This window comes from Coenobita brevimanus, chromosome 8 (assembly GCF_032717465.1).
Source record: "Coenobita brevimanus isolate Jiangsu-jjx chromosome 8, ASM3271746v2, whole genome shotgun sequence".
Taxonomy (NCBI): domain Eukaryota; kingdom Metazoa; phylum Arthropoda; class Malacostraca; order Decapoda; family Coenobitidae; genus Coenobita; species Coenobita brevimanus.
This window is the reverse complement of record NC_136961.1, coordinates 5,214,780-5,235,283: the sequence shown is the minus strand read 5'-3', so window position 1 is coordinate 5,235,283 and position 20,504 is coordinate 5,214,780. Positions and strand designations below refer to the sequence as shown.

General features: G+C 41.4%; 1 protein-coding gene across 1 annotated transcript in view; it reads left to right on the top strand.

Moving 5' to 3' along the window:
• LOC145406282 (alpha-(1,3)-fucosyltransferase C-like) overlaps positions 1–20,504 on the top strand; it is a 90,607-nt gene that overhangs the window by 8,764 nt on the left and 61,339 nt on the right. Inside the window, exons 3-4 of the mRNA XM_080277445.1 lie at positions 9,765–9,948; positions 18,903–19,075. Coding sequence (XP_080133571.1) covers positions 9,765–9,948; positions 18,903–19,075 — 357 coding nt within the window. The remainder of the gene's footprint in view (positions 1–9,764; positions 9,949–18,902; positions 19,076–20,504) is intronic.

The window sequence follows — 20,504 nt, the reverse complement described above, 5'->3', positions numbered from 1 at the left end:
GGGTATACCTGTGGAAGATTTTGTCGGGTTGATAGGTGTAAGAACTGAGTCTTACTCGTAGATGCATTAAAAACAACAAGATTATTTTTACCCCAGTCAGAGATACGAGCCAAGTCAGACATTAGGTGTGCCATAGCCTCATCCCTTGTTTCTTGAAATAACTGTTGAGATGGGCGTTGCGGGAACCGAATGGAAAGGTGAAGGGTGGAGTCATCAGCGTATGAGTGGATAGGGTTAGATGTACAGCTTAGAAGATCATTGATGAATAAAAGGAAGAGAGTTGGTGATAGGACAGAGCCGTGAGGAACACCACTGTTGATAAATCGAGGAGAAGAACGATGGCCGCCTACAACAGCGGCTATAGAACAACCAGAAAGGAAGCGAGCGATGAAGGCACAGATAGAAGGATAGAAACCGTAGGAGGGCAGTTTGGAAATTAAAGATTTATGCCAGACTCGATCGAAAGCCTTTGAGATGTCAAGTGCAATGGCAAAGCTTTCGCCACAGTCCCGAAAGGAGGATGACCAGGAGTCTGAAAGGTAGGTGAGAAGATCGCCAGTGGAGCGTCCCTGACGGAACCCATACTGATGATCGGAAAGAAGGTTGTGATAGGAAAGATGCCTTAAAAATTTTTTATTGAGAATTGACTCGAAAACTTTTGAGATACAGGACGTTAAAGCAATTGGACGATAGTTGGAGGGTTGGGAGTGGTCACCCTTCTTTGGGACTGACTGAATGAGAGCAAACTTCCAGCAAGAAGGAAAGGTACAAGTTGACAGACAAAGGCGAAAGAGTTTGCCTAGGCAGGGTGTAAACACAGAAGCACAGATCTTGAGAAGAACAGGAGGGACCCCATCAGGCCCATATGCCTTGTTAGTACTGAGGCCAGTGATGGCAGAAAATACATCAACTGACGAAATTTTAATGTCAGCCATGAGGAAGTCAGAGGGGGGAAGTGATGGAGGAACAGCACCGGAATCGTCTAAGATGGAACTGGAGGAGAAAGTCTGTGCGAAGAGATCTGTTTTATCAGTAGAAGAAATAGCTACAGAACCATCAGAGTAGAAAAGAGGAGGGAAGGATGATGAGGTAAAGTTGTTAGAAAGATTTTTGGCAAGGTGCCAGAAGGAGCGGGAAGAATTCGAGTTGGAGAGTTGAGAGCATTTTGTATGGATGAAATTATTTTTAGTAGAGCGAAGAACAGACTTAGCACGATTCCGGGCAGAAACGTAAAGATGATGTGATTCAGGGGTGGGTTGGCTCCGGTACCTTTTGTAGGCCCTCTCCTTGTTGCGGACAGCATTAGAACAAGCGTGATTAAACCAAGGCTTTCTTGCGTTAGTCAAAGGCTATGAGAAAGGAATGTATGCTTCCATGCCCGAGAGAATAACCTCCGTAATGCACAAGGCACACTCAGATGGTTCCCGGCCATGTAAGCAATATTCATTCCAGGGAAAATCAAAGAAGTACTGCCTGAGGGCCTCCCAGTCTGCGGCTCCAAAATGCCACAGACGACATTTCCCTGGAGGGTCCACAGGCCGTACCAGAGTGATAGGACAGGTTAAGGTAATAAGGTTGTGATCGGAGGAGCCCAATGGAGAGAAAAGATTAACAGATAAGCAGAAGGATTAGTTGTGAGGAAGAGGTCAAGTATGTTGGAGCTCTCTCCAAGGCGGTCAGGGATACGGGTAGGGTGCTGTACAAGCTGCTCTAGGTCATTAAGAATAGAAAAGATGTAGGCTTGTTCACCAGGTGGATCTGTGAAAGGAGAGGAGAGCCAAAGGTGGTGGTGAACATTGGAATCTCCTAGAATGGAGATTTCAGAGAAATGAGAAATGGATAGAATGTGTTACATCGTAGAAGTAAGATAGTCGAAGAATTTTTGATAGTCAGTAGAATTAAGGAATAAGTAACCAGCACAGATATATTTAGTCAGAGAATGACAGGAAAGCCGAAGCCAGAGTGTAGAGAATTCAGAAGAATCGAGTTCAGGAACACGAGAGCAAGATAAGTCGTTGCGTATATATACACAACAGCCACCTTTGGCTTTGAAATGAGTATAGAGAAAGTAGGAGGATACAGAAAAGGGTTTGCTGTCAGTTGCCTCAGATAGCTGAGTCTCCGTTAGAAAAAGAAGGTGAGGTTTAGAGGAGGAGAGGTGGTGCTCAACAGAGTGAAAGTTAGAGGAAAGGCCGCGAATATTGCAGAAATGAAGAAGAAGAGAATCAGACAGTGGTTCCAGGCACCTCGAGTCGTCATCGGGAGAGGGGCAGATGGTGGGGGCATTTATGGTCCCCCCCCCCCTTGGGGACTCCGAGGCTTGATGAAGAGACGCCATTTTTGTTGAATTTTGAATAGGAAGTGTAGTGTGTACTGTGCATGTAGTTTGGTGAAGATAGAGAAATTTGTACTGAAGAGCATGCTGGCCTACTCTCTGTGTAACTGAGACACTGAAAAAGTTCAGAAAAGGGGGATGGTCAGGAACTAGTCCTGAGGGCTGATGAAACGGAAGCTCCAGCACTCCCTGTCATCAGATTTCTATCCACCTCGGGAGTACTGCCCTGCTCGACTGGTGCTACAGTCTACTCCTCTCTCTCTCTCTCTCTCTCTCTCTCTCTCTCCTGATCGACAGATAGATCAATCGATAGATAGGTAGAGATATTTTTTTCAGCATCTTCACATTCTTTGTACCGTATATCTACTCTGTTATATTCTATTTCCAGATCCCTGAAGGCAACATATAATTTCTTTCCCTTCTTAAGCTATCAAAAAATGTTTAAACGAATATCTGATCTATGCGGCCTTTCCCTTCCTAACAACCTCTTGCTCTTTTCCGAATTCTCTGGTTGTTTTGCTGACTTTGTCGATAAGTATCTTACCATATATTATTTCTATTATACAGAGTATAGATATACACCAGTGAATACCACACACTTCTCATTCCCTTTCCCTTTTGTACAGGGAAAGACTTAAACTTGACTTCCAATCCCTCGGGACCTTAACTTCCTCCCATGTTTATCTGCACATCATCGATATCCATTCTACCACTCTCTTTCCCCCACGTTTCAATACCTTGCCAGATACTGAATCAGCTCCTGCAATTTTCTCCATTCTGATTTTCTCCATTGCCTCAGATAATTTGGTCCCGCTGACCTCTTCCTTCCTCCTTGCTTATCTTTTCCCAGCCATTCCCCAACCACTTATACTTGCGTTAGGTTTGTCATCTATATTCAGCAGTTTGATAACATGTTCTCTATTTCTGCTCAGTTTCTGTCCCTTCTTCACGGACATTCTGCCATCCTTTTCATTCGTTTCTCTGCTGTTGCCCTTCCCTTACTTTCTTGACCTCCTTCCTGAACAGTTTCATACATTCCCTCCTCTTTTCACTCATATTTCTTTCAAACTACTCATCCACTCTCCTCTTAATCTCTCCTACTAGTCTTTTCAGCATTCAGCTCTTTTCCCTTCTTTTTCCGTCCCCCAACATCCTCCATTCCTTTCTTCTTCTCTGTTTCAGCTAAAATCACCTCATCATTCCACCATGCACCCACTTGTCTTCTCTTCCCACTACACACTAACCCACATGCTGCACAGATTTGTTCCGTGAACATCTTACACATGGCTTTCACTTCCTCCATCTTCTCCAGGTCATATTATTTACCCAGTCACTCCTCCACTTCTCTCTTGAGTGTCTCATTTTTTTTTTTTTTTTTTTTTACAATTTAAGGATATATTTAAGATCAATAAATTCAGTGCAAGAAATGGATGCTATATGAGACTGGTGAACTGGTGGTGTGTCATGCGAGCGTGTAGAAGACCTAATAAATGAAATGACTGTAGATGCAGGAAGTGATGAAAAAATGACGGAAGTCAGAACCTGCTTTCGGGATTGATATAAATGAGGTGCTTCCTGCAGAAATGCGGTAACCGACAAGAGCCAAAAAACAAGACAATTGTGGTTGAAGTTGAGAGGACCCACCCAGTGGCGGCCTACACAAAATTTGATTTCACCTTGCTGGCTTACTGGGTGGGTCGGAGCACTTCCTTCCATCAATCAGCCACAGTTATCACATATTGCACTTGTTTTCATCAATTTTAAAGCATGGTCTGTCATACGAGAGAGAGAGAGAGAGAGAGAGAGAGAGTATACATGCTGCATTCGTTAAGAATTATTTAGTAACATCAGAAATAATATGAACTCGTTCTGCACTTGCCAGATAGCACTTTTTCTGTCATTGCTAGTTACAAGCATCACACAAAAGTGGTGATGTAATCAGTACGAATGTGGGAAGGAAAGTGAGGTCGGCACACTCCTCATTGGCTGAAATATATGGCCTGGTGCTCGCCCATTGACTGCAGCTCTTGTCGTGCTGTTGCTTCACTGTTGCGTGGAATTGCAGTAAGAACATTTTTTGGATTCTTTTTACATTTTTTTTTTCATGAAGGCCATTTCCTTAGTGCTTTTGTGATAAACACTTTGCCTTCGGGGCAAGTGTTACCTCAAATTCCACCAACCAGTTGCAAAACCTAATTTCTCCAGGGATTGCTTCAAGTACAATTACTACTGGTTCACTACTCCTTGAGAATGCCAAATGACATAATTATTTTCAACAATGTAAGTTCTATCTATCTATCTATTGCCAGACGCCTCAATCCCGTTTGGGGTGGCCACAAACAAATCGCCTCCAAGTCGCCCTGTCCCCCGCCATTTCACTGCCCTGCTCCCAACTCACACACCCCTCTCTCATATACCTCTCCACCCCATCCCTCCATCTCATCCTCGGCCTCCCCCTCCCTCTTCCCCCCTCCACCTCACTCACATACACTCTCTTCGTCAGTCTTTCACCCTCCATCCTCTCCACATGGCCAAACCACCTCAGTGTGTTCCTCATAACGCTTCCTATCACATCCACATCCACACCACAACGCTCCTTTATATCCTCATTCGTCAGCCTGTCTCTCCACGTGACTCCACAGGCTCCTCTTAAATAACTCATTTCCACTGCTCTCACTCTTGACTTGTGTCCTTCCAACAATGTCCGAGCTTCACTTCCGTACGTTAGAGTTGGTATCACAATACTGTCATGTATTAACTTTTTCACTTCCATGCTCACTTCCCTGTTTCTTATCACTGCTTTCAAAGAACCAGGAACCTTTCTTCCCTGCTGTACCCTTTCAAGCACTTCACCCTCCAAACCTCCATCCTTACTCATCACACTACCCAAGTACTTAAACGTACTCACATTTTCCAATTCCTCACCATCCAACCTCGCTGTACATTCACTAACTTCACCTCTCTCAAAGACCATCACTTTACTCTTCCCTACATTCACCTTTAGATTCCGTTTCTTACACACTCTCTCAAACTCATCCACCAAGCCTTGCAGCTCCCCTTCGTCTTCACTCAATAACACAGTATCATCTGCAAACAACTGTACAGGGAGTTTCCAAACACTATCCTCTCTCACCAGGGCCACTCCAACATCCACTACCCTACCTTGTACCTCTTTTATTACCCCATCCATGTACAGATTGAACAACCATGGAGACATGACATCCCTGTTTCAAACCAACTTTCAAAGAGAAAAATTCACTTAGTTCACCATCCACACGCACTGCAGCCTTCGCACCATCGTACATACTCTTCACAGCTATCTGGAATCTGGGTAATACACTGCAAAGTGGCATAGGTTACTTGTCATTACCTGGGACAGTTGCCATAACTTGTGACAATAAAAAACGCTTTTTTTTCACTAATATAAGAGTGATCATCTAGTAAAGAAAGCATAGCATGGGCCATTGGAATAATACTACCCTGTTTCTGCTAGCATTCAAGAGATCTGGAACTCTGTAGACCACTTGTGAGCAAGAATGTTGGCATATTCAAAAATACTGCAGTAGAGCGGAGGCTAGATGAACTCTCGTGATTAGACAACTTTGTCAACAAGTCGCCATACCCTAGCTTGATGAGTGAGAACTATTATACTGGGGAAGCTCATTGCAGTACACTTGCTTAACCCGTACAGCTCGTCAGGCAACCATGGCAGTCATAAAACAGGTGTTGTGGACGGCTCAGATGACGACAACAGACGATTTTCATTTCCCACCAGTGTTGGATTTTCTACCCATATTACTATGGTGTGTGACGTAGGCATTAGGGAGGTGGGTGAGCTACTTTGTCAGTTTTCTGCGGTAATCATTAGGGGTAGGAGCGATGTCTTCTGAATTCACAGTCTCATTCAATTGCTTCCGCGAGTGCCTGTCTTGCTTTCCACTCGTGCAGGGAAGTGGGTGTGACAGGTCAACTGGAGGAGTTTTAGAGGCGACAGTATCGTCACTGCGGAATGACGACGTCTGAATGCGGTTTTATTGCAAAGAATGTTAGGTAGCATGTGTTGGCAACCCTTTACGGCCCCCAGCCTCCTTCCCATCGCCTTTGATGCGCCTACGCGTCACACCATCCAGAACAGGCCAGCCTGGCACTTTCTGGGCATATGGGGAAGAGCAACAAATATAGTGTATAGGTGTACATTTATCTATTTACCTATTGCCAGACCCTTTAATCTCATAAGGGGTGGTGGCCACAAACAAACCACCTTCTTCCTCTGTCCTCCCGCGCCCCCTTCGCTCCAGTCCGCATGGCCAAACCACCTCAGTGTATTTCTCCTAATGTTTTCTGTCACATCCACATGCACACCACAATGCTCCTTGACCTCCTCATTTGTCAGCCTGACACTCCATTTAACTCGTATGTTCCTAGCAAATAACTCATTCCACAGGTCTCACTCACATTTGTGCAACAAAATGGGCAGAAAAAAAATAACTTGGTACATAGAAATGATAAAAATTTCTGTGAACAGAATAAGTGTTTACAAATGTAAGAAATAATATTCATTTAGTGAAGTTAGATTGCAGAAAAAAAAATAAAAGTAAACTACAAAGATGGAGAAAACTACAAATAAGTGTTACAGTAACCTACCGTACAATTTACATACTTGTGATAAGCCTGTCATGAAGTATGAAAATAACTGAATAAGAGCTTTAGGAAATAAAGACAACTACGGGTGTAGGAAAACGAAACGACCACAGGGATAATTAAAATGACACAGAAACCACTTGTAAGAAAGTGAAAGTGATCTTTTTTTTAGCAAGTCTTGTGTATTAAATCTTGGAATTTCTTTTCTCCCTTTGTCACAGGTAAAAAGGGTGATGACTCATGCAGTAAAGGCAGGGGCAAGTGGAGGGGAGTGCCATGGTCAAGTGGGGAAACGGGAAGTGTGAGCGGGTGTCTTTTAGGAATCCCCGTCAAGGCGAGTCTGATATGCAACGTACTGTACATAATGACTCACCAGCTCATATGGACACAGTCATGCGCGATCCCCCCAAATTGTCCCCATTCATCACTTCTTACCTCCACAATTTCCTCCATCTAAAGACCTAGGGATACTTGCAATGGAGAGATGAAGGATTGATGACTATTTTTTATTTTATCTGAAAGTTCTAGGTGCTATATTTACGAAGTTATGGCTGGTTGAAATCAGCCTACTTTTGGATAAACCCTCATATACGAGAAGAGCTCATTAGACCCCTGAGCTTTAAGGAGTACCTATGTGTATGATCTGAACAAACGCTAAGTAGTATGCCATTGCTGGTGTGGAGTGTTGCCAGGCATTCTTGCAAATGTTCTAAAGCTGAAAAATTCTATGTGATTCAAGAGATGCTAGAAGCTGCCCTCCGAATTCTGGGCTAAGCCTCGGGTTTTCCTTCCTGTTTAGGTTCTGTGAGGCTGATGTTCTGGCATAAATCTTTAATTTCCAAACTGCCCTCCTACGGTTTCTATCCTTCTATCTGTGCCTTCATCGCTAGCTTCCTTTCTGGTCGTTCTATAGCCGCTGTTGTAGACGGCCATCGTTCTTCTCCTAGATCTATCAACAGTGGTGTTCCTCAGGGCTCTGTCCTATCACCAACTCTCTTCCTTTTATTCATCAATGATCTTCTAAGCTATACATCTAACCCTATCCATTCATACGCTGATGACTCCACCCTTCACCTTTCCATTCGGTTCCCGCAACGCCCATCTCAACAGTTACTTCAAGAAACAAGGGATGAGGCTATGGCACACCTAATGTCTGACTTGGCTCGTATCGCTGACTGGGGTAAAAATAATATGGTTGTCTTTAATGCATCTAAGACTCAGTTCTTACACCTATCAACCCGGCAAAATCTTCCACAGGTATACCCATTAATGTTTAATAATATTCAGCTTAATCCTGCATCATCCTTGAACATGCTTGGGGTTTCATTTACTCAAGACTTATCTTGGAAAGATCATATTACATCTCTTGTAAAATCTGCTTCTAAGAGATTGGGTGTGCTAAGCCGACTCCGCTCTTTCTTTACCCCTGCACAATTGTTGACTCTATACAGAGGTTTTATCCGCCCCTGTGTGGAGTACAACTCTCATGTGTGGGGAGGCTCCCCACATACAGCTCTTCTCAATAGGGTGGAGTCAAAGGCTTTTCGCTTCATTAACTCTCCTCCTCTTACTGACTCCCTTCAACCTCTGTCTCTTCGCCGCACTGTTGCATCTTTATCTCTTTTCTATCGCTACTTTAATGGTCATTGCTCCTCTGAACTGTCTGCTTGCATTCCTCCACCTCTACGACGGGCGCGTAGCACCCGTCTGGCAGCAAACTCTCATCCCTTTTCTGTCCAACTCTCTAATGCAAGAGTTAACCGTTACTCCCAGTCTTTCATTTATGCAACAGGTCAGCTCTGGAACTGTCTCCCTCTGTCTGTATTTCCTGCTGCCTATGATCTCCAGTCTTTCAAACGCAGTGTGTCCAGGCATCTCAAAATGATCGGATCTTGAATTTGGCTCTCTATTGTATTTTGTTTTTCTCTTGGAGGGAACTGTTACTGCGGGCCATGGCCTTTGGTTCCTTCTTCCTCGCATTAAAAAAGAAAAAAAAAAAAAAAAATACTGCCCAGTTGCATAAAATAACCCTTGTCTATAGCATAATCGCAATGTTTCACAAAAATTAATGACATCACGCCCTTGTTTTACGACTGTGATGTGTTTTTGGAAGTCAATTTTTTGCAGCGATCGTATCAGAGCAAAAGACAATTATGTAACAAGAAATCTGACATGACAGCAGTGGCATAAGCGAAAATTAATATAAAAGAAAAACTACTTTTTTTTTTTTTTCGTATACGCTAACAGTCGTAAACCGAGCTACCGTATTAAAGGGTACATATGATGAAAATGATACTGAGGATTAGAAGCTTTCACACTGTGTAATCAGGTATGCACTGTCCTGTGATCAGCACTGTGGCCCATCAAGTAAATTAGAATTGCACCACAGCTCCGGGTGTAAGCAAACTGGGTCTGAAACCTTGGTATCCGTCAGTATCTCTGATCGTGTTATTGTCCATTTGGGAGACTTCAGTAATTCTTGCCGATATTATCCCTGCGAAAGACACTTTTTTGTACGGCCGGTATTTGGATATTTCATGTTGATAAAAATAATTATCTGAAGATGAGATGTCAGACAGCATCAAAACCACTAGAATACAGCCTTAGAGACTTTGGCTGATATAAAGAAACTCACTTATGATCAGTTTCCTGACGTAATAGATTTTTATTTGTTTTTGGCAGCAAGGCCAAGGAGAATGCCGAATCTTCCCATCTCTCTTGCACCTTCTGTAAAACTAAATGCCTGTCAGGAAGCGAAGAGCTATTACGAGACTTAAATTTCTTGCAGATCTAGAGGCATGTGCAGAGATTCAGAGAGGCAGACGGACCCACTGGAACCAGGAGATTCAACCCACCTTCCCTACGAGGACTCCATCATGGACGTACCTGCGGATCCCATGGACATGTTCACGGAGCCCGTCCATTATGACACAAGTAATCCTCCACTCAAGAAAATTCTATATTGGAATGAGGTGAGAAAATTACCCAAGCCAATGAAGCTGCACTGTGGCTCTTATTGTTCTCCTGTCTGTTTGTCTTTTCAAGACATAAAAAATTGTTTTCCGATTCCAGTGAAATCTAGTGGATGAGAGGGTAGAGGGTTAAGGAAAAGTTGGGTAGATTGTGGCCTGCATCTTGGTCCAAATGCAGGAATAAACTAAAACGCACCCAGAGATCGCATACCTCCGCCAATGCCATTGCCATTAAAATGGATCTTGATCCAAGGAGATATTGTGTGAAATACATAGGATCCAGTTTGGCCTCCAAATTTAATCAATTGTTCCTTGACCCATGGCCCACCCTTCCACATAATTTTAATAAAGTTCATTAAGAATATTTGGAGATATTATACACAGGATCCGTATCCGCATCCATCCCAAATTTAGTTAGTTCTTTCTTGACCCAAAGCCCACCCTTCCACCAAATATCACTGAAATTAATTAAGAACTTTTGGAGATATCGCCTGGACAAACAGACAGACAGACAAAATATAGGTGAATACATAACCTTCTCCAACTAAGTTGGCGGAGGTAGTACAGTAATATATTTTGCCGTTAGTGGACGTATGTACTCTCTGTTCAGTTTAAGAGGGCAAGCTAACACCATAAAAATATCCTTCTGGTAGGAAAGACTAATTACAGAAGGAAATCATAATTTTAATTTGCATTGGCTTAGGTTTCCGCTATCAGAGCGCTTTCCAGTTTTATTCAGCATGTACCCTACTGGCTGCAACTGAATTTATGACAAAGGGTTCACCTCTCATTAACGGTAGCCTAAACATATACGCATAAACGTAAAACCTCATCAGTACAGTACACTTCTCAGAAGCAGATGCATGCATACCTACATCATGTGTATCACAACACGTATTGTGGTGACATCAATGAATGGCTGTGTGTGTGTCTATCTGAGTCTGTCTCTGTCTGTCTATTTCTGTAGAGACAGATAGGTAGATAACCAGACAGTTAGACAGATGTAGATATATGCTTTAATATCATGTTACATCATATCAGTAATGTGATATGTCATGTTCGTGCCTTCATGTCGCATCCTGTTACAACCGCCATAGCATGTGAGTGCTGTCATGTCATGTTGTCATGGAATGGCTTCCCCATGCTTCTTCCCCACTCCTTCATGAATAAAAACATTTTGCCACCTGTGATCCTGCTGAATCTCTCTCTCTCTCTCTCTCTCTCTCTCTCTCTCTCTCTCTCTCTCTCTTTATATTATATTATATTATATTATATATATATATATATATATATATATATATATATATATATATAAAATCACACATAAGGTCACTTGGAAGGCCAACCTAAATAGTTTTTATGCAGTGGATACTAAGCTCTGTGAAAGGACTGTGGATATGACAACAATAAGGGATTGACGATTTGGCAAGAAAAACGACTCCACGTTGAGATCAATTGGTCAAAAGTCAATGCAGCAAGGAAAGGCCAATTCCCAAGGGCACAGGAAGATCTCATCTTAAACAGTCTTGATCTAATTTGAAATAAACGTAGTGAAACTGTTGATGGGCAAGTAAGGATGAAGGAATTTAAATTTGAGAACATTGAGACAAAGGTCAAGATCACAGAGTATGGTTAACTTAAGGACCTTTTTATTTGGTTTAGACTAAACGTTGTAGAAGGACTAAGGACAAGACAATCATAAAGGGTTTAGGATTACTCAGGAATAAACTGACTCGATTTTGAAACCAGTTCATCATAGGTTCGGGAACCCGGGAAAGGTCAAAGATTAAGGTCACGGGGAAAGTCAACACACAACGTTTTAATCAGATTTCAGCCAAACTGTGTGGAAGGGTCAAACGTCGGGCAAAAACGAAAGGATTCGATTATAATAACAGACACAAATCAGATTAACGGAGGAAGATGCAAGTTCAGCCTGTGTGTCTGTATGTGAGCAAAATTACAAAAAAAAAAAAAAAAATCGAATTTTGATCAATTTTGTTGGATGAGTTGATGATGACGGAAGTGTTTAAAGTCACACGGCATAGTCAGCTTAGACAGTTTTACTCTAAAGTACACTTAACTTTGTGGAAGGGTTCAGGTTAGCACACGGAAGAAAAAAATCAATTTTCAGACAAATCAAAGTTCAAGGTTACAGGGAGAAGTCGATAGTCAAGATCACTAGGCATTTTGAGCTTAAACAGATTGGAGCTGATTTGATACAAATTGATGGTAGGGTTCAGTGCTATCCAGGATGTAGTGTTTCTGTTTTGATGTATATCTCTGGAAGGTCTAGATTAAATTTTCGGCACTTAGACCAGTTGGTGGGCCCGGATGTTGCAGTCTTACAGAGCTCCTTCTTGTTTCATTGAGACTGTCTACAATCTACACCATCAGTATCTCTTGCACTATATTTTCAGTTTTTATTATTTAAGTATTAATGTTCCACGACACTATGCGTAGGCAAACGTGTTGTCTTTTTTAAAAGGATGAAAACTCCATTTGTAAATCAAAATCTTCTTCCGGTAGAGTTTTCGCTCTTTGGCATCGACACCGTTTAACAACACTGTTGTTTGATGTGCTGTGCTCCTACTCATTTGTTGTCTATGCTACATAACTGTTTTCGCCCCTGACGAATGATGTTCTCCACAGTCCTCCATTTGCTTTATCATTACTCTATCCTTATCGTTTTTTTTTTCCCTTACAGTCATCATGATAGTTTGGCGTGGGTTTAGTCATTCTAATCTATGATGTGACCGTACTCTGGTATCCTAGCGGATAGCTGTACAAATCTTCTTCAGCTTATTGTACCGAAGTCCATGTCTTTCAGCTAATCTTGTGTTCCCCACAAGACAAGATTTGTCTCTCTTTTCGTTCTGTAAATGAGGTTCTTTAAGTGCCGTCGTTGTTGCACATTACTTACGTTTGCTTATCCATTTCGTCTCTGCATTTCTACCAGTTTCTTATCAACAGCTGTGTGTGATGTTGCGACTACCTTTCTTGGTGCACTCACTTCTTTAGAGACAGCTAGCGCACGCACTTAAGTATCATTTGCAAACATCCGATGCAATCGATCACACCAGTTTTGGCAAAAACTTAACTGCATTTTCGACATTTTGCGCGAGGGTCAGCAGCGGATATATACTCTATATTTAAAAGTGTGTGTGTGTGTGTGTGTGTGTGTGTGTGTGTGTGTGTGTGTGTGTGTGTGTGTGTGTGTGTGTTTGTTTATTTGTTTGTTGGCTATTAGTAGTTTAATATGTATGTGAGTGCATTAAATCTGGAGGTAGGTTGGCTATCGAAAGGGTGAGTATTGGGGAACCCACCTCAGCTGATTAGACAGAATGAATGATATCCTAATTTCCCGCTTGATCCTTATGTCACAAAGTCCTCCATAACAGAACTGCATGCACGATACTACACGCTTAGCATGTTGTATAAATGGGTTACACTGATCAGCCTTCCCATCCATGTGGCTATACTAAATTAACGACCGATTATCACCACCACCAAATGTAATTTCATTTACTCTATTAATTGTAGTTACGTTTTTTAATGTCCTGGTATGTCTCTTGCCAGTGTGGATGAAATCTATTTATTTTTCTCTTTAATAAATTAGTCACTTTATAACCACCTTTCTAATTTCTCTCTTTGGAAACAAGGTATTGATCACCCTAAGAGTATATCTTTCAGCAAATTTCGTTCTTATTTCGCCAGTATCCTTCCAGATATCCAACAGAAAAGTCCTGTGGCAGTACCTACTCCCCCTCCCCTTTTTTTTTTTTTTGCTTATTTTTTGCACAAAAGCCTCCCATCACAATTGCATACTATTCTTTGTTCTGTTTCAATGCTTACATATATCTCCAAAAAGCTTTTTATTTCTTCTTCCTCAGTGGCTGCTGATATAAAATGTTACTGAATCATATCTTTTGACATTACTTCTCTCGTTTTCAAAAAGCTTTTGTAATTATTCTTACAAAACAACTCTTTCAGAAAGCAAGGACTTTAGGTTATAATTGTCACGGGTTTTTTTAAAATATATCACGGGGTTTTTAAAATAAATGCTTAAATATTATTTAATTGATAATAATATTCAATAATATTAAAGAGCAGGGACAATGATTGTCTTGCTAAATCAAGCAACGATTCTCTAAGAACGAGAATTTATAAACTTTCTCGACAGTACACAGCAGAGACTAATCACTCAATTGCTGTTCAATAGTACTGTAGCCTCTGGAGATAGTTACTTCACCCCTGACAATAACTAATACTAACAATGGTATCAAGTTCTTGCTGGTGCTTAACTCCTAGGAGGCACAACGGATTTTAAGTTTAATACAAAACTGGCCTAAGTACCAGTTATGAATAGCAAAACGTTTATGCAAGCTAGGAGCTATATGGGAAATAAGCTTAATTATGGAGTAATGAAACAAGAGTTTACTTTACATTAAGCTCAAGAAAAAGAACTGTTAAATTTATTGATTACAAAATAAATTTAACGTTACAATTCAAAATCAAATTAATGAGACCGCACTCACTCACTCACACAAGAGCTAAATTCTTACGCCTAGGAAAAACACCTTAATTAAACTCTTAAGACTAGGAAAATACAAGAAGGAAATACTAGTCGATGAATGCTTTGTATCACCAAGGTGGGAGCACTGGGTAACTGTGATTCTAGTGGAGCTTGGGTTGACCTCTCACTTCTGGAGCACAGGACCTCTCTCCGTCAGAGCAAAAACTGGACTGAGTAAGTCGTGGGAAAAAAGGGGGAGCAATAGGCTGCATTTTTTAACGGTCGAGTGAGCGAAACGCGCCCAAAACAAATCGCTCAGCGGAAGCGCTAATGTCTCACAAAAGACGATCACGTATGACAATGCAAAATTGATTTGGCAAAGCTTCCGTCCGAATGAGCGGTTAACTGAACGATAAACAGTGAGTTTTCCACTAATAGTTCGTGGGTTCTCACAAAAGGGAAATGTCGCGAATTTGATTCGTGACAATAATGGCAGGTGGATCGACTCTCTCTCATATAATATATATATATATATATATATATATATATATATATATATATACCAGCGCCTTCGGCACTTCTAGTAGATGCTCACCGAGCCTTAGCTGCCGCTAAGTTTTTTCTTTTACATCTAATTACGCATTGTAAGAAAAGACAAACCTTGACTTTGCTGTGCGCTTCACATTGCCAGCCTATCTGTTAGTTTTCTGCATGTCTGATTATTTTTTCCGGGTAGTCGCCGTTCATTCTCCATTTTATCGTAGCCAAGTCATTTTTTGTTTTTTTTTCTCTGGGACTCAAACTGTCGTCGCTCGTGCTGATCGGCCACACTTCTGGAAGCTTGTTCAGATGTTTCTATATTATTCTTGGTCGGAATTTGAACTTCAAGTTGCAACGGAGTTCACTGGAAGAAACCACGGGCAACACTGAAGGGGACGTTGTGCCCATGACTGTGAATATCCTCAAGGATAACCACAGCGAGCTGATTTGAAGTGTTGACTGATCACATAAGCGTAGCCGTTGAAAACAGCTTGAGTCAAACCATTCATGGAGTGTGAATCGAAACACCAGTACTTATCCTTATATTTTGTGACACACCAGGCTTCGCTGCCCATCACAACAATGCCGAACCTCGAAGGCTGGCAGAAAAATTCAGCCAGTCTAGGTGATAGATGCTGACCTAGGCCACATGATTCGACTTCTACCATAGGACCGGCATACGTGTTTTTCCAACTTAACTGAAGTCGAACTTTAGGGGCAGCCAAAAACTTTTCGTTAACAGTTTTCCTAGCTTCTACGTAGAGTCCACTGCCTAACCGCAGCACTGAGTCCATGAAGTCGCTGGTTTAATAACTCAGATGACTGGAGCTGGCCAGAGATGCTAACGCCACTGAGCATGCAACACATTGTATACCTCGCACTGGTAGGCTGGCATCACACTGGTGCATAGTTCCTGATACATTAGTTTGACCGATCTTTTGAACTTGTGCGGACTGATGGACATTAAAGGTGGCGCATATGAAGTAGCATATGACTATGAAGGCAAGGTAGAAGCTGGTGTGAATGATGCAAAAGATACAAACAATGGTGATACCGCGATACACGATGAATTAAGATGAAAGAGCACTGGATGACACTGTCGCAGCGCTTATCGCTTTAGACTTACGTGGCATCACTGAATCCACTGTCCAATCGCGCTTTCTTGAAGATGAATGGTTGCAATTTGAAACTGAAACCATGTTTACTTTCCTTTCTAGGCACTATCAAACGCTCAGACAACTTATCTGGTGTAAACTGGTGAAATTTAAAAAATGCTCGAGATTTTTGTCATGTGCCGTCTACGCTGTTTATTAGGCGTTCCATGCAATTAATGATGATGCAAATGAATTACCTCAGCCGAATCTTACCAGTCAAAATAGAACGCTTTGAAACTCTGAAAAATGCATGAGAATTATCTACAATTTTGTTTGATCTCTAACGGCTGGCTTGAAGGAGGCATGCTAACTTTTGCAAGGATAAACCGTTCAGTGTAAACCAATGGGGACACAAAATAGCCCGAAACTGGCCCCCAAGAGAAACCCAGCCGATGAGATTTTGCTTGACACCTACTGGGAACCCAACCGCTGTGGACACCGAGTTTTATCGGATTTGAAAGATCAGTTTCAGAAGTTTTGTTACAGACACACTCACACACACACTGTACTTAAAAAGTATTATATATATATATATATATATATATATATATATATATATATATATATATATATATATATATATATATATATATATATATATATATATAATTAGGTCCAAACATAAATAAATGCAAAGTACCTGACATAGGCAGTGAACCTGAAAAAGTACGCTATATTATGAGGAGCACTTATCTTTATACTTTGAACAACGAAGAAGGCTTAGCACCAGTAATAATGCTAATACTAGCAAATAATCTTAAATCCAAAAAACAGTGTACAAAAGCTGTGAAGAAAGTCAACAAATGAATCGGATCCACCAGTAGAGCATTCGAATATATTCTAAAATACATCATCCCCACCTTGCGTAATTTCTTAGTACGTCCACATTTACTGCGTTGTGTCCACTTCTGGTCACTTTATTTCTGAAAATGACATTAACATTTGAAAGTACACCAAAGAGTGACAAAAACAATGCCTACATGAGAAATACACCTTACGATGAACGCTACAAAGCAATGACTCTGCTTACCTAACGAGTGGATTAAATTCGTGTATTCAAATGCTATCAAGAGCATGACAGTACCCCTATTGAAAAATACTTCACATTAGATCTAACGAATTATCCTAAGCTTAGTGGACATAAAAATATCAACAAAAGTTTCCAGTCACAAGAAGCTACATATTTCTATAATAAAGTAGACCCATTGTATATGGATGTACCGGTATTGCCATTCAGTGAGATAAATGCTGTAATAGTACTAACAATGAAATATCGACTGGGTAAATGTTTACTTGCCATCCTAAACAAACCATGTTCAGTGAATAATATATTAGTATGATGTCTTTTTCAGCGTAGAGTATGCTGGAAACAAATGAAGAGCCACACCAGTATATCTATCTATCTATTGCCAGACGCCTTAATCCCGTAAGGGGTGGCCACAAACAAATCGCCTCCATGTCGCCCTGTCTCCCGCCATTTCAATGTCCTGCTCCCAGCTCACCCCCACCCCTCTCATATACCTCTTCACTCCATCCCTCCATCTCATCCTTGGCCTCCCCCTCCCTTCCCCCCTCCACCTCACTCACACTCTACTCGTCAGTCTCTCACTCTCCATCCTCCCCACATGGCCAAACCACCTCAATGTGTTTCTCCTAACGCTTCCTATCACATCCACATCCACACCACAACGTCCCTTCCCTTCCTCATTTGTCAGTCTGTCTCTCCATGTGACTCCACGTGCTCCCCTCAAATAACCCATTTCCACTGCTCTCACTCTTGACTTCTGTCCCCCCAGCAACGTCCAAGTTTCACTTCCAGACGTTAGAGTTGATATCACAGTACTGTCATGTACTATTTTTTTCACTTCCATGCTCACTTCCCTGTTTCTTATCACTGCTTTCAAGAAACCAGCAATCTTTCTTCCTTGCTGTACCCTTTCAAGCACTTCACCCTCTACTCTTCCATCCTTACTCATAACACTACCCAAGTACTGTAACTCACTCATATTATCCATTTCCTCCTCACCAACATCGTTGTACATTCACTGCCTTCACTTCTCTCTAAGACCATAACTTTACTCTTCCCTACATTCACCTTGAGATTCCCTGTAGATTGGATGGTAGAAGAGGCAGCATATTTTATCATATTAAGTACATTACACCAGACAATGATAGGGTGGATGGATGATTAGGTGGGGAGGAATGGATGGTGGCAGTTTAGGAACGTGCCGATGGATAATGTGAGCCGGTAAGGTGCAAGACAATGGAGGCAAAGAAAAATGCACGGATAAGATGGGCAGAAAAGACAGAAGATCCTGAAGAAACGAAGTTCAGTACACATCGAGATTATTACCACTCGTTGTGTTGTGCGTGTATATCTGGCAGATTTGAAACTATGATGGGGTTGAAAACTGAATCTACTACCAAACTGCTAGGTATAATAACTCTGATGGAGAGACAGTATTCTGGTTAAAATATGAGGTTTCGTAACATCTCTTTCTCAGCAGTGTTTCCTGCATACTACAACTTAGAAACCGTCATGCATGCTGGCAACCTGTATCGATATTTAAAAGACATTAAATAACATACAACATGTAATTTGGGTTTAATACAAAACTAAATAGCGAAGGAAGTAATAGTAGGAAAACTACTGTGGCAACAAAAATACGATTGATCTTAGAATACAGTGAAATATCTCCCGTTAATTTATAGTCGCTGCCTACTACAAAACATATCTTCCTTTGCAGTTCTTTGGAAAAAAACATTTTGCATTTGGTTACGGTCGTGAGCCATTCCTGCGAGCCAAGTGCCGAGTCAACACTTGCTTCACCACAGGGAATCGAACTCGCTTTCCGCCAGACCAAATCGACGCGTTGGTGTGGCACTCCCGCTCAGGCGACATGTCCCTCCCCAAGCAAAGGTCAGTCAAAACATTGTCCTACTCGTAATGGGGAACTTTCAGCATTGTCTCAACAGGCAATACCCATGATTCAGCCATCCTGTTCTGTGACTTTCTCAGATTCCGCATATCTTTAAATATATTACTTGCATCTAATCTTCTATCATTTGCTTCCTTAGCTTCCAAGCTTAATTAAAACTGCGTACAGCCATCCTTCTACGTTTTGTCAGTTCCATTGCTTCATCAGCTGCCATGCCTAGCTATACATGATGCATACATCCATTGTCCTTTGATCTGTTAATTAGTTGCCTCTTAAACTTCGACACTTCTCTCATTAACATTCTTTTACCATTTTCATTTTTTTTTTTTTTTGCTTGCCCTGCAACCTGCTACCGATTTATTTGTTCATATATACAAATTAACCACCGAGTTTAGAACCATTGTTTCACTGAGATAACTCTGTCTCAGCACACCGTCTTTCGTCATTTGAGTAATAGGGTTCCTTACTACACATCCTCCACGAATTTGTATAATTCCTATCCTAGGCACTGTTGTTCACTGGTAGCTTCTGTTTAATAACGGTGCACAAACAGTGGATCTACTGAAATTCGTAGCAGTAAAGCAGTAGTCTGACTGGTAAGGTTCGATCAACAAAGTAAGTTCCCGGTCGCTTAAACCATCGTACAACATGATAAAATGAAGAAGTAGTTCATCTGATTGTATATATGGATGGAGTAAGCTTTACATTTATGCCTATGTCATTAACACAGATGATCAAAACTTACTATATCTCAGTGTTCCCCAAAGCACGACTAGTTGCTGTCATTGTACATATATATCTTCATTTAAACTGCTGGGCAAGCAGGGTCAAGAGTGAACTAGAGTTCATCATTCGACCATTCCGACAATAGAATTCTGTATTCTCAAGCTGCAGTTTGAATTTCCTAATCATTTAATCACCAGGTCAATTCAAGGGTGGTTGCCCACCTGACTTTTTATCTGGTAGGCTAAGCTTTGGACCTCTCAGTAAATCGTATTTCTCCCTGCTGTTTTTTGCAGTCATTCTTACTGTTATATCTTGTTGGTTTATTTGCTTTATAAGCACCGTCGTTGTCCAGATTAATCATGAAAGTAATAGATGGATGTGTCATTGTAAATACATCATAAAATATACATGTAAAAAATAAAATCAGTGGTCCCCGAAAGACATCCCCATTGGCAAGGGTTCCGGATAATGCTGATATGCACGATCCCATTTTTTTTTTTTTTTTTACCTAGAAAAAAAATGCACTATGGTCGATCCGTACTCAGGCCTGGGTGCAGAGTTAGTCTTCTTTCAGGAGAGGGCGGCGCCGGGGAAACAGTGCCATGCTTTATATCCAGGAAGACAATATCTGTATACATGCAAACCTCCCTCTGGACCTGTCTTTGGGCGAATTGGAATCCCCAA